At 37.7% G+C, this 15,007-nt stretch overlaps 1 protein-coding gene across 7 annotated transcripts in view; it reads right to left on the bottom strand.

Annotated features, from left to right (window-relative positions):
• Positions 1–1,462: 1,462 nt before the first annotated feature.
• LOC105471395 (transmembrane protein 209) overlaps positions 1,463–15,007 on the bottom strand; it is a 43,276-nt gene continuing 29,731 nt past the window's right edge. For all 7 annotated transcript variants that reach the window (XM_011723865.2, XM_071094508.1, XM_011723864.3 and 4 more), the window contains exons 10-15: positions 13,878–14,003; positions 11,178–11,275; positions 9,506–9,620; positions 9,313–9,410; positions 6,190–6,263; positions 1,463–1,632 (exon numbers count right to left, since the gene is read on the bottom strand). In XM_011723865.2, the coding sequence (XP_011722167.1) occupies positions 1,578–1,632; positions 6,190–6,263; positions 9,313–9,410; positions 9,506–9,620; positions 11,178–11,275; positions 13,878–14,003 (566 nt within the window). In that variant the 3' untranslated portion in view covers positions 1,463–1,577. The remainder of the gene's footprint in view (positions 1,633–6,189; positions 6,264–9,312; positions 9,411–9,505; positions 9,621–11,177; positions 11,276–13,877; positions 14,004–15,007) is intronic.

Here is a 15,007-nt window from a genome sequence, read left to right as displayed (position 1 = left end):
AAGTACTTAAAAGATAAGAAGCTCCTTTCCTTTGGACATCAACTTTTAAAAACACGAACAACTTTTTGAAAGACAGAATTTACAAAGACAGAACTGTACTGACTTGAATTTGGAATTTACTAATTACTGGTGATACTTTAGTGAGTTTACATATGTGTATTATTACTAGATCTTAAACCATACTGCATATAACAAAAAAAGAAAATAATTATACTTCTCTTCCAGAGAGTAATGACTATATTCAAAGTCTGAGGCAATGACAAAATGGGATGCACATCTAGTAATACTGACATACAGTTCTTCAGAAAAGACTAGTTTCAGCTGTTTCCAGGTTTACATAAGATGATGGAAGCAGTCTCTAATATGTTAATCAAGAAAATATACGCAATTGCCAGTTACTACATATACATACAGAAAATAAAGATGGTGAGTCAAACAAAACATACAAACTTGGTAACTTCTCTCTCTCCAGATATTTTGAACATATTTTAAAAATTTAAACAGGATATCACTGTGATCTTAAAAAGAGAACTTTAAAAATAACACATTATGGAATAGTAAAACTGAGCTGCTAAAACCAAAGTGGTAAACAGTTTTCTTGATGTCCTCAGACTCTTAACTAAAACCCAAATTAATACTACCAGCTAAAGTTAATCCAAGTGTTGACTTTTTAAATGTCAATACTGTCAAACCTCCTTTAATAATATTTTAAAATATATGTAAACTTAACACATTACTTAAGAGTTAATCTCATTTCTTTGAATGTGGGCTTTGGCCTAACTTGCAGAACGCTGGGGAAACATTAAAAAACAAAACAAAACAAAACAAAACAAAACTAAATCAGCAATTTTCTTACTTTCTAAGTACTTATACTATTAAATAAAATAACTGAGGCTGGCCGCAGTGGCTCACACCTGTAATCCCAGCACTTTGGGAGGCCAAGGCGGGTAGATCACCTGAGGTCAGGAGTTCGGGACCAGCCTGGCCAACATGGTGAAACCGTCTCTACTAAAAATATAAAAATTAGCTGGGTGTGGTGGTGCGTGCCTGTAATCCCAGCTGCTCAGGAGGCTGAGGCAGGAGAATCGCTTGAGCCTGGGAGGCAGAAGTTGCAGTGAGCCAAGATCGTGCCACTGTACTCCAGTCTGGGTGACAGAGACCCTGTCTCAAAAAAAAAAAAAAAAAAGATTGAAAAAAAATTTTTTGTGGCACAAGGATCAGGTAGATGATTCTCATTTGGGGGTTATAATGAAAAAAACCTCAAAATCTATTTCATTAAGGGGAATGGCACTGTTTTGAGTCAATAAAAATCTGAAGGGTTGCAGTTTTATAGTCACCTGAAATTTCTGAAAAGCAATATAAAATTAAAGGTAATGTCTCTTGATATAGAAGACACAGGGACATATTTTTACAATGACATTTCATAACTGCTACCTTTTTCGTTAAATCTAAAAAGTCTGTAACATACACACATGTGTATTTTATTTCAGAAGAGTCGGTGGCTCAGAGATGTTTAGTTTTGACTTCTGGTTCAGTGAAATAAAAGTCCAAATGTCTGGAATTAAATATATGACCTGTTACTCGCCAAAGATCCATAATATATTCACACCAGATAGACCAAGATTAACTCTCCTATAAAGAGAAAAAAAAATTTTATTAGAATTGGTTGCCAAGCATTTAAGGTCTTTTTCTAATAACAAAAATCTTTATGATTAATACATGTTTAACTGATATTTAATGTGATATTGCAATGAATTATATTATACATAGTTTATCAGGTGAATTCCAGTAACAGTAATTACTTTCTTAGCTATGCTTAAAACCGAAATTTAGAATAAACAGATTTATGGAGTGTTGAAAATTATTTTTCAGTAAACAAGAACTATTACACCAGGTAATAGCTAACAGAATAATTTTAACAAGCAAGATTAAAGTAAAAGTATCAATTACATTTAAAAGATGGAAGATATGGAGATGCTAGCCTCTCAGAGAACTGTATTACTTGATTTGAATTAGGAATTTACTAACTACTGGAAATACTTTGGTGAGTTTGCGTAAGTGTATTATTAATACATTAAACTAAATCATACTGCATATAAAAAAAATACATATACTTCTCTTCCAGAGAGTAATATGACTGTATTCAAAGTCGGAGGGAAGGCCGGGCGTGGTGGCTCACGCTTCTAATCCCAGCACTTTGGGAGGCCGAGGCAGGTGGATCACGAGGTCAGGAGATTGAGACCATCCTGGCTAACACAGTGAAACCCTGTCTCTACTAAAAATACAAAAAATTAGCCAGGCGAGGTGGCGGCGCCTGTAGTCCCAGCTACTCGGGAGGCTGAGGCAGGAGAAAGGCGTGAACCCAGGAGGCGGAGCTTGCAGTGAGCCGAGATCACGCCACTGCACTCCAGTCTGGGAGACACAGCGAGACTCCGTCTCAAAAAAAACCAAAAAACAAAAAACAAAAACAAAAAAAACCAAAGTCTGAGGGAATAAGAGGGTTACAAGAGAAAGAAATTACTCACCTAACAAAATAAAAAAATCAATAGAGAATATCTGAAACTGAAGAATCAAGAGAGCTGTAAACCTCTATTGTTTGGAACTATGAGAGTAATAACAGAAGAAAAAGCCACTGAGGGACTACAGTCTACTTTGGGAAGCAGACTTGGGGAATACAGGGAATTGCTCATTTCTGTCATGAACTTTTAGCCCTCTATGACTTTTTAAATTATGAGAAGGTATTAACTTTGGTAAAAAGCTGCCAAAAATGCCCTTCAAAACAGGTAATTTCTATCAACTGTATTTTCCATTTCTTCACACCCTCACCGACACTACACATGATAAATATCAAATCTGATAGAAAAAAAGTTAATTTTGACTTGTTTGTGCAAGCGTCTAAGCATCTTTTTGTGTTTAGGAGCTGTCTAAACACTTTATGAAGAAATCTTCCATGCCTTTGTCCATTTTTCTAATAAAATCATGTATGTTCTTTATATATAACAAATATGAGCTTGGATTTGCTGTATTTGCAAACCCAATTACTACTGCTTATATTATAGCAGAATAATGCTTTGTTTCAGTTTGTCATTTAACTTTAAACTTTATAGTGTTTTTTCCTGAACAGAACATTTAAGTCACTGTGCAGTGAATTCTGTCTAGATTTTTTTCCTTTTGCAAGGAAAAAAAGGACATTCATCTGATTCCTGTTACTGCACAAATATCTGGCATTAAATTGATAATGTATTTGGATCAATCTGTGGGTTTATGGTCATAAATCCAAATGGACTATATTTGAGCCATTCAGTCATTTCTTTTAAGTTATAGGAAAGTTTTTAACTATTTGTTTTAGGATGTATTTAAAAAATTATTCATGTTCAAAAGGTTAATAATTTCTAAGCTTTTCCCCCTGAGTTTAAAAACACTAGCTTTAGTCTAAAATGCTTAATTTTCGATATATAAGTTGCTCATTAAGAGAAGATAGCGCTTTAAAAATTGTATCAATTTCTTTTGGCCTTTCGGTAAATTTCATTACATTTCAGTAAATGAAAAAGTGCTGCTCCACTAAGCACTTTTTCATTTTAATGCATATGACAGACTGTATATGGCACTCAAACCTCATGCTATCATGACAAACCATTTATGCATCAAAATACCAATTTGGATTCACAGAGGAAAAGATACATTTTCAATTAAAACCAAAAATTGTTTATTTATATTATACCGGTTAAGCACCTATAATCTGAAAATCCGAAATGCTCCAAAACCCAAAACTTTTTGAGTGACAACATGATGCTCAAAGGAAATGCTCACTGGAGCATTCTGGGGAGTTTTAGATTAGGGATGCTCAGCCAGTAATTATTGCAAATATTCCAAAACTGGAGAAAATCAAATCTGAAACACTCCTGGTTCCAAGCATTTCAGATAAAGAATACTTGACCTGTATTAACAACATTTTTATATCAAATTCCATATTCCATCTAATATATATGTATATTTATAACCAAACTTTCCTAGACATTTTAGGGAAAATTTGACATGGGAGAATGTCCAAGATATACCATAAGACTAAAAATTAGGTCATAAAGTACTATGTTTGGATACAATACATTTTTAAGCAAAAGAAACAAAAATAAAGCCAGGTGGAGTGGCTTATGCCTGTAATCCCAGCACGTTAGAAGGCCAAGGCAGGTAGGTGGATTACAGCCTGGGCAATATAGTGAGATACTGTCTCTACACATAATTAGAAATTAGTTCTAGTTTATACACTGCTGTGTTAAATACTTGTCTACTGAGTATGCATTATTTTCATAATTTAAAAATAAAAAACCCTGTTAGTTTAGATGCCCCACAAAAGTGAGTTTCCTAATCTTTCTAACAGGAAAAAATATATGATAAAAGAAGCTAATAGCTGGGCATGGTGATTCACGCCTGTAATTACAGCACTTTGGGAGGCCAGGCAGGTGGATCACCTGAGGTCAGGAGTTTGAGACCAGCATGGAGAAACCCCGTCTCTACCAAAAATACAAAAAATAGCCGGGCATGGTGGCGGGCGTCTGTAGTCCCAGCTACTTGGGAGGCAGAGGTTGCAGTGAGCTGAGATAGTGCCACTGTACTTCGGCCTGGGCGACAGAGCGAGACTCCATCACAAAAGAAAAAAAAAAAAAGGCCGGGCGCGGTGGCTCAAGCCTGTAATCCCAGCACTTTGGGAGGCCGAGACGGGCGGATCACGAGGTCAGGAGATCAAGACCATCCTGGCTAACACGGTGAAACCCCGTCTCTACTAAAAATACAAAAAAACTAGCCGGGTGAGGTGGCGGGCGCCCGTAGTCCCAGCTGCTCGGGAGGCTGAGGCAGGAGAATTGCGTGAACCCGGGAGGCGGAGCTTGCAGTGAGCGGAGATCTGGCCACTGCACTCCAGCCTGGGCGACAGAGCGAGACTCCGTCTCAAAAAAAAAAAAAAAAAAAAAAAAAAGAAAAAAGAGCGAGACTCCACCTCAAAAAAAAAAAGCTAATAAATGTTCATATTTGTTTACAAATTTCTGTTCATGTCTATTTTAATCTTTGCATCTAATACATTTAAAGACAGGAGCTTTGCTTTCTCTACAGCAGTGCTGTCCAACAAAAATACAATATGGTATGACCAGCAAATGTAAGCCACATAATTTTAAATTTTCTAGTAGATACCTAATAAACAGGTCAAATTAATTTTAAGAATATATTCCACTTAACTAAATCTATCCAAACTAGTATTTCAATATGTAACAAATATATACAATTTTTAAGGAGTTATCTTACTTTTTGGGGGCTATGTCTTTGAAATCTGTTACACATTTTACACTTTAGTGCACCTCAGTTTGGACTAGTCCAGCTTCAAGTGTTCAGTGCCACACGGGGCTGGTGGCTGGACAGCACAGTTCTAGGACATGTATAAACTCTAGAGTTTACAGGATGCTATCTAAAACTTAAAGGTGCATGCACATCCGAAGTGGAAATGACCACAATCCCTTCTGCTCCAAGCCCATCCCTTTGTTTTTTTTTATTAGCCTCAGGTTACTTAGTATGGCAGAGCTGGACCCAGAACCCATGTTTTCCAACTCCCAGATCAGGCACTACAAATATCCCTAGCTTTAGCTGGGGTCTACTTATTTCATATGTCATTTGATACACTAAAATTTCTAATCATCGAAATGAAAATACTAAAATTTTGAATGTCTTGCAATATGTGAGCTTTGTTACCAAGTACGTAAATGATTTCAGCTGACTACTTTCCCATTGCAGTTAATGATATTATGGAATGGGCGCCGCCTCCGTCTCTCTGGAAGTGTAAACACTTTGCAGAATGCTTCGCGTCTGAAATGAAATGACTTGGAAAAAAACAGACTCCAGATTTTAAAAAGAAAATTTCTTTTAAATGGCAAGAGTCTAATTTTTATCTATCTCTGAATTATTCCTTCAGGGAACACAACTATAATGCTAACGATGTAGTCCACTTGCCTTTTACCAATGGGTTCTGAGGAGGTAGCTAATGGATTGCCCAAAATAGCAGAGGTAGTTTGTGACAGGGCTGAAGCCATTATCTATTGTTCAATCCATAAATCTTCAGTTACATGCTGCTGCCTTCTGCAGAATCTTAACATAGGAAGAAAATCAGTAAATAACTACTTACGTTTTAAATGCATAAGTACCTACCCAAGCATTCCTGACTCTTTGGTCTTTATGATGTAGAGAAACATCAACAATGTATGAAACATATTATTTCTGCCCTGGAACAAAAACAAAAAAGACAAGATTTAATCCAAACCAAAAAGATTCAGTCTGGTAGGTAAATGTATATCTTATCAATTCATATCCTACTAACTCAGAATTCCATACAATTCAGACTTTCATTTATTCATTAAACAAAATACCCACGCTTTGTGCTAGGAAGTGGGAATACTGCAGTGAGGAAGACAGAAAGGATGCCTGTAATCAAGGACCTAAGAGCCAGTAGGGAAGGCAGACAGTAAACTAAGAATCACAACAAAGCGTGAGGAATGCTGTGAGAGGAGGTGCCACAGGAACATATGAAGATGCAGTGTCTGATTTAGGCTGGTTAGCGACAGAATGCCTCCCTGAGGGAAAGATGTTTTTGTTTTGTTTTGAGACGGAGTCTCGCTCTGTCGACCAGGGTGGAGTGCAGTACTGTGATCTCAGCTCACTGCAACCTCCACCTCCCAGGTTCACGCCATTTTCCCGCCCCAGCCTCCCGAGTAGCTGGGACCACAGGTGCCCGCCACCACGCCCGGCTAATTTTTTTTTTGTATTTTAAGCTGCAACCTGAAAGATGAACAGAAAGGTAACATACTGGGGGGCCGGGGGACTGTGTTCACACATGGGGAGAAACACTTACTAAGGCCTGGAAGAGCCTGGAGAGCTATTCTGAGGTTGGTGCCCCGTACACTACACACACAAAAATGCTCTATCCCCCAAAGTAATGGCATAAACAAGTGTTGGGATAAAAAAAGGTTTGAGTCATACTTTAAAATATATCAGAATATACTTTAGCATATAAATAACATATTAAATATGAATTTATTTTATCTGCAAGGGAATACTAGGCAGCATATTGCTAGCTCTAAAATCAAACTATTATATGTAATTTTTGGTCTGTAAAAACAGCTCCAAATTTAGATTTTCAATTTACAGGTTAACTTTTCCCCACTTACTCTGATTTAATGTGTTTTTAACTCAAGAATCTGAGAGAATGTACGATTTTTAAAAGATAACGTTTACACTATAAGGAAAAGGAAAAAAAAACAGATAGTGGTTAAAAAACAAAGATTGGCATGGATATTCACAAGAACTTCAATGGCCCAAAGTATTTACATACAAAGACAAAATATTAAACTTGAAAGAAATTAATATATCTTCCTGAGAATCTGATAGCACAATTTATCACTATAGCCAATGTAAAATTTCTCAGTAAAGATGCTGGTAACAAAAATAATTACAAAGGTTATCAACAGAACTGATGCTTGTAATCAAGAGTAAAAAACCAGGCTGGGTGTGGCAGCTCATGCCTGTTATCATCCCAGCACTTTGGGAGGGCAAGACAGGCGGATTATAAGGTCAGGAGATCAAAACCATCTTGGCTAACACGGTGAAACCCCCGTCTCTTACTAAAAATACAAAAAAAAAAAAAAATTAGCCAAGTGTGGTGGCACGCGCCTGTAGTCCCAGCTACTCTGGAGGCTGAGGCAGGAGAATCGCTTGAACCTGGGAGGCAGAGGTTGCACTGAGCCAAGATCGCGCCACTGCACTCCAGCCTGGGCAACAGAGCAAGACTCTGTCTCAGGAAAAAAAAAAAAAAAAAAAAAAGAGTAAAAAACCTGTATGTGCTTGTAATCTTAGCTACTCAAGAGGCTGAGTCAGGAGGATTGCTTGAACCCGGGAATGTGATACCAGCCTAAGCAACACAGCAAGACTACGTCAAAAAAAGTAAAACACATTAATGGAAGTATAAATCGATACAATACCTTTATTATAAAGTAATTTGGTAATATGTTATTTTTAAAGTCTTAAAAACATTTTGACCTGGAATTCCACTTTTAGAACTCTGGGCTAAAGAAATGCAGATAGCTGTATGCATGAAGATACATTTTCAGTATTATTTACTTTCATTTTATTTTATTTTATTTTTTTGAGATGGAGTCTTGCTCTGTCATCCAGGCTGGAGTGCAGTGGCGCAATCTCGGCTCACTGCAAGTGCTGCCTCCCGGGTTCACGCCATTCTCCTGCCTCAGCCTCCTCAGCAGCTGGGACTAAATGCGCACACCGCCAGCCAGGTCGGCTAATTTTTTTGTATTTTTAGTAGAGATGGGGTTTCACCGTGTTAGCCAGCATGGTCTCGATCTCCTGACCTCGTGATCCGCCTGCCTTGGCCTTTTCAGTAGTATTTATAATAAAAAATTAGAAATACCCAAAATGTACGACAGTAGAGAAATGGTTAAATAAATTATACTAGTGAAGTTTTTTTTATAGCCATTAAGAACTATTTTTAGGCTGGGCATGGTGGCTTATGCCTGTAATCCCAGCACTTGGGGAGGCCGAGGTGGGCAGATTGCCTGAGCTCAGGAGTTTGAGACCAGCCTGGGCAACATGGTGAAACGCTATCTCTACTAAAATACAAAAAATTATGCTATAAGCTAATATTTAAAAGCAGATATAAAACTACATAAATCATTTTAGCCCATAAAAAATATAAAGAAAGGGCCAGGTGCAATGGCTCACACCTGTAATTCCAGCACTTTAGGAGGCCAAGGTGGGAGGACTGCTTAAGGCCAGGGGTACAGGACCAGCCTGAGTTAACATGGAGAGACTCTGTCTCTACAAAAAACAAATTGGCCAGGTATACTAGTATGTGCTTGTAGTCCTAGCTACTTGGGAGGCTGAGGTGGAAGGACTTCTTGGGCCCATGAGTTCAGGGCTACAATGAGCTATAATCATGCCACTGCACTCCAGCCTGGGTGACAGAGCTAGACTCTGCCTCTAAAAAGAGACATAAGACCAAAATGAAATTTACCAAAAGGCAATATACCAATCAAAAAATCAAAAATGGCTGCCTCAGGTAATGGAATGAGTGAGTTTCCTTCTTATTCTTTATACTTTCCCAAATTAAGCACATATTACTTTTAGTAAGAAATATATATGTATGAAACACATTTTCCCTAATTTAAAAAATTTACTTCTATTAACATGAGATTATAATTTTAAAAACATTGTCAAAGTAAATCACCCAAGACATTCTGTAACATCTTCTCTATATAGAAATACCTTTGGCAGGTTGTATACATGACGCTGGTAGATGAGCTCATAATGGGGAGGATTGATGGCACTCTGATAAATGCAAAAAACATTCTCATTCGTAACATCTGTAAAGGAAGGAAATATGCTGCATTAAAAAACCAAACCCCCAGAGATATTTTGTGTGAAAATCTCAACACATTCTTTTAGGAAAGGTTTATACCTGGTTTATTTGGTGTCTGAACAAAGTGCTGAGAAGTAAAAGTTTTTCCGTCGGGATACTTCGGATGTGGAGGTAATCTAGAGTCAAGGTAGGTGCAAAATACATGCATGATGATCTGAGGATGAAGAAATAATTTTTTTAAGTCAGCATGAAAATCTAGCATGGATGTAGTCCTTCAGAAACATCTGTATTTATAATGATTCCAATTAAAAAATTTTTCTCTAAAGAGTGAATTAGAAAAATGCTGTCAAATGGTTAGATTTACAAGATAAAATCTGTAGAATAAAAACATAAAAACACATACTTCAGGTAGCACACCTATTCTTTTAATTGAAAGTATTATTTCCTATAAAGATAAAGAATTCATTAATTCCTCTCCTAAATCATAAAGGAATTCAGTGTGTTTAAGACATGAAGCTAGGCTTAATTCAAATAATCTACTCAAAATTTAAAATAGAAAAAGATATTTGCCATCAAATCAGTCTATATTTTGATGGGAAGGTTTCCTTTTCAAATTGAAAAAGTTTAAATACTCCAGCCTACAAAGTTACCATTATCTGTTGAGGGTAGGGGTGGAGGGTGGGGCTTAAACACCAGACTCCCAGTCCCTACATATTTGATCTACATTTTTAGTTTTCCATAGCAACCCTAGAAAAGCAGGGCATTCTTAGTTTTTTGCTAAGTGGATCATTCATACCAACACAGTTAATAGCAAAACCAAGATAAAATACATTCAATTCTCAATCTGAATCTCAACATAAAACTTAATTTTCACCCGTAACAGTCACTATAAAAAAAAAAAGAGAACATAATTTTGAAAAACTCGTAAGCACACAAGAACATTTATGTTCTTTGATCTCCTAAATATAATTCTAGGAGTCTCTCTTAAAGTGACAATCCCAAGAAAGCAATGCGCATCACACTATTTGCATGCTGTATTACTTAAGATCAAAAAACAAGTAAACGTCCCTTCTCTACCAAAAGTGTCTCAAACTTTCAGGTCCACTATAGGAGAATAGTTAAATGACAGTGTGTAATAATGAAAAAATATCTAGGTAGGGGGAGGTTGAAGTAAAAAAAAACCCTAAATATTACAGAAGTAGAAGAACACATAATTTTACATACAGGAGAATTACAAAATGATAAAAACATTAAAAAATAGTAGCAACCAAGTAAAAGGAAAAAATACACAAAAATATTAACAGTGGTTGGGTGAACATGCTGACACTATTATAAATACCTTATTTTCTAAATCATTTTTTAATACTTATGATAGGCAAACAAAAACACATAAATCCAGTAATGGAAACATTAAACTGAAAAAACAAAATAAATCTAAGGGTCAGGTACAGTAGCTCATGTCTGCAAACCCAGCACTTCGGGAAGCTGAGGCAAGCGGATCACTTGAACCCAGGACTTCGAGACCAGCCTGGGCAAAAAAGTGAGACCCCATCTCTACAAAAAATTTAAAAAATTAACTGGGTGTGGTGGCTCGGGCCTAGTCCCAGCTACTTGGGAGGCTGAGCTGGGAGGAGCACTTGAGCCCTGGGAGATCAAAGCTGCAGTGAGATGTGACTATGCCACTGCACTACAGCCTGGGTGACAGAGTGAGACCCTGTGTCTGTCAGTCAATCAACAATAAATGAATGAATGAATGAATCTAGGGACTTACAGCAGAATCGGTGGGCAGGTCTGTATCCCACTTTCGTCCTTTGAAGTCACCACCTCTGTTCCATCGAAATGAGCTCATGCAACCTCCCTGAGAGAGTTCTGTGGCAACAAGGTGAAATTTTTAAAAGCTAAGAGTATGCAAAAAAGAAAAAAAAAGGCTAAGGGAATATAATAAGGGAAGCAAATCATTTTAAAAACTTGATCAAAACACCCAAACCTAAAGAAATATAAGATATAAAAAGATCAACATGTCCCTGAAGAAATCAGATAAATCCAAAATGTGGGATTTTAGATTTATCTGACTACTATTCTGGCTTCTTAAAAAAAAAGTCGATGGGTAGGGAAAATTTGAATATGGACAATATATTCAATATCAGAAAATTATTAATCTAGACCAGGAGAGTGTTCACTGCATTTTTTTTTTTTTTTTTTTTGAGACAGAGTCTCTCTCTGTCACCCAGGCTGGAGCGCAGGCAGTGGTGCGATCTTGGCTCACTGCAAGCTCTGCCTCCCGGGTTCACGCCACAGTCCTGCCTCAGCCTCCCGAGCAGCTGGGATTACAGGCGCCTGCCACTACGCCCGGCTAATTTTTTAATTTTTATTTTTAGTAGAGATGGGGTTTCACCGTGTTAGCCAGGATGGTCTCGATCTCTTGACCTTGTGATCCACCCGCTTCAGCCTCCCAAGGTGCTGGGATTACAGGCATGAGCCACTGTGCCAGGCCCAGTGTATTCTTTTAAGCTTTTTTGTATATTTTATATAAAACCTTTATATACTTTGTATATATGTGTACATACACAGACTCTTTTTTTGGATGTACAAATACTCTGCTAACTACAAGGCAATCTTGCCAAAAAACTCAAACATGAATTTATGGGAAAGAGAAGGGGTTATGTAAACTACACCATAGGGATGCATTCAGCAAAACCCACACTATGGGAACCTCTACAAGACAAACAATCCAGTTCTTCTGACAAATAAATTGCAAAGGGGAAAAAAAGAGGGTGGATGGGAAGCCTATAGCTTAAAATAAACTGAAATAACCAATTGCAATGTATTACAATATTCGAATCCCAATTCAAACAAACATTGCCAAAAAATTATGTATTTTTATGAGATAGCTGGAAATTTGAACAGACTTAATATCTCATAACACAGGAAATATTAGGGCTAGGCAGCATGGTGGCTCACTCCTATAATCCCAGCACTTTGGGAGGCTGAGGAGGGAGGATTGCCATAGCCAGGAGTTCAAGGCTGCAAGGTCTATACACTCCTGCACTAGCGCCATTACTGCACTCCAGCCTGGGTGACAGAGTGAGCCCTGTCTCAAAAAAAAAAAAGAATATTAAGAATGATAATTGTGGCCAGGTGTGGTGACTCACGACTGTAATCCCAGCACTTTGGGAGGCCGAGGTGGATGGATCATGAGGTCAGGAGTTCAAGACTAGCCTGACCAACATGGTGAAACCCCGTCTCTACTAAAAATACAAAAATTAGCTGGGGCATGGTGGTACGTGCCTGTAATCCCAGCTACTCAGGAGGCTGAGGCATGAGAATTGCTTGAACCTGGGAGGCGGAGGTTGCAGTGAGCCAAGATTGCACCACTGCACTCCAGCCTGGGCGACAGAGAGAGACTCCATCTCAAGAAAAAAAAAAAAAAAAAAAAAAAAAAAAAAAGATAATTGTATTGTGGTTATGTACGGTTGTATCAGTTTTCTAAAGGCTCAGCAGGGTACGGTGGTTCATGTCTATAATCCTAGCACTTTGGGAGGCTGTGGTGGGAGGACTGCTTAAGCCTAGGAGTTGGAGACCACCCTAGGCAACATAGTAAGACCCTGTCTCAAAAGCAGGGGGTCGCGGGAGGCTTATCTTTTAGTGATATACAAAGAAATATTTACAAATGAACTGATAATGACATGAGGGCTTGTTTCAAATAATACAGGAAGAAAGTGGATAGGGCAGGGGCTGGCCAGGGACTAGTGATTGTTGGGGCTGGGTGATGTGTACAAGAGGCGTGTGTATACTATTTTGTCTAGTATTGTGTATGTTTGAAATTCTCCTTATATAAAATGTTTTAAAAAGTCGTGAAAAATGTTTATTCCTGAACCCTGCTCTAACCTTAGGGGAAAGGGAGAACACTATAATATTTTCAAATTAAGATTTACGATAAATTTGAATACTATTTCTAAAACTTGTCTTAGTGATGAGAACCTTTTAAAAAGTTTATCCAAATTTAAAAAAATTCTAACTTTATGAATTGCTGTGTAAGTAGAGAGGCATAGAGGGTGTATGGGGGTGTCAGGGAGGCTACATTTCCTGATTCTCAAGTCAGTCTCCTCAGAAGAGCACATCTTCCACCAAATAGTAAGAATATAACAGAAATATAAGGAAGGAATTTATTAAATAGGAATTATAAAAATTAAGAGAAATAAGGCTCAGCATGCTGAACTATAAAGAATGTCATAGTGGCACCCATTCTTAAGAGTCTAAAAGTAGGAAATGAGTGAAATATTCACTGGAGCCCATTTAGCTCATATTTAAGTTTCCTACACAAAATAAAATTATTAAGCCAAAATTAACACGTATTTATAAGACATAAAATATACTTTTAATTAAAATGGTTTTTCCTTGTTAATCTTTACTGATAAATTCCAGTGTAGTAAAAAAGCTCTCATTTTTTCCTCTTCCAATCAATAATTACCTTTGATCCTTTCAAACAAGTATTCCTGATTTGGAGTAAGGTCTAGATACTGAACAATTGTGTTCAAAGTCGGAATGAGAGGGGCTTTGACCAGGGCGGCTTGTTTCAAGCTAGTAATACTAGCCTCTGTTAAAACAAAACACAGAGAACATAGATTATTCTAAAAGTGAGTTTCCAAAAGAACTTAAAATGCTCTTCTCATGTGTTCATATAGCTGGTTCCTCACTGCCTTCAGTCTTTATACAAGTCAATGACGTCTCCCCTGACCACCCTACCTCAAATTTCACCCCTCCTCTCTAAACATTAGGAACACTACCCTCCTGTGCCTTTTTCCTCCTTAGCACTAACCACTGTCCAATGTACTGTTTTTCTTTTTCTCTTTTTGTTTTTTGAGACAGTGTCTTGCTCTGTCACCCAGGCTGGAGTATAGTGGCACAATCACCACTCACTGCAGCCTCAATCTACTGAGCTCAAGCAATCCTCCCACCTCAGCCTCCTGAGCAGCTGGGACTACAGGCACATGCCACCACACCTGGTTGACTTTTTTTCTATTTAGTAGAGACAAGGTCTCACTATATTGCCTAGGCTGGGCTCAAACTCCTGGGCTCAACCAATCCACCAACGCTGGACTCCCAAAGTGTTGAGATTATAGGCGTGAGCCATTGTGCCTGGCCCAAAGTACTTTATCTTTTTTATTGTCTATCTCATCTACTAGAATGAAAGCTTAATGAAGGCAGGGACTTTGGCCATTTTGGTCACTGCTGTATCCCCCAGTGCCTAGAATAGTATTAATACTTGGCACAGATTAGGCACTCAATGTCGAAGGAATAAATGAAAGAAAGCAGTAATAGTTCATCTTAATTTGCACTATCTATATTACCTACACCCATTCCTGGCAAGGTAGCCAGATTTACACATGCAACATCCCTTCCCCTTCCCCAGAGAAGCAGCCAAACCGATTTTGACAGATCTATAAACAACTAATATACAGAAAATTTATAAGACATGTATAAAAAGATACACAATCATTTTCAAAATAAGTTGAATTAGAAGTTGCCCATTACGGCAGGACAAGCAGAAGCTTTTTATGGTAGTGATTTCTCTTATCATATCCTGCAAGATAATTATGC

This window comes from Macaca nemestrina, chromosome 4 (genome assembly GCF_043159975.1).
Source record: "Macaca nemestrina isolate mMacNem1 chromosome 4, mMacNem.hap1, whole genome shotgun sequence".
Lineage (NCBI taxonomy): Eukaryota > Metazoa > Chordata > Mammalia > Primates > Cercopithecidae > Macaca > Macaca nemestrina.
The sequence above is the reverse complement of the archived record's forward strand: the minus strand, read 5'-3'. Positions and strand labels throughout refer to the sequence as shown.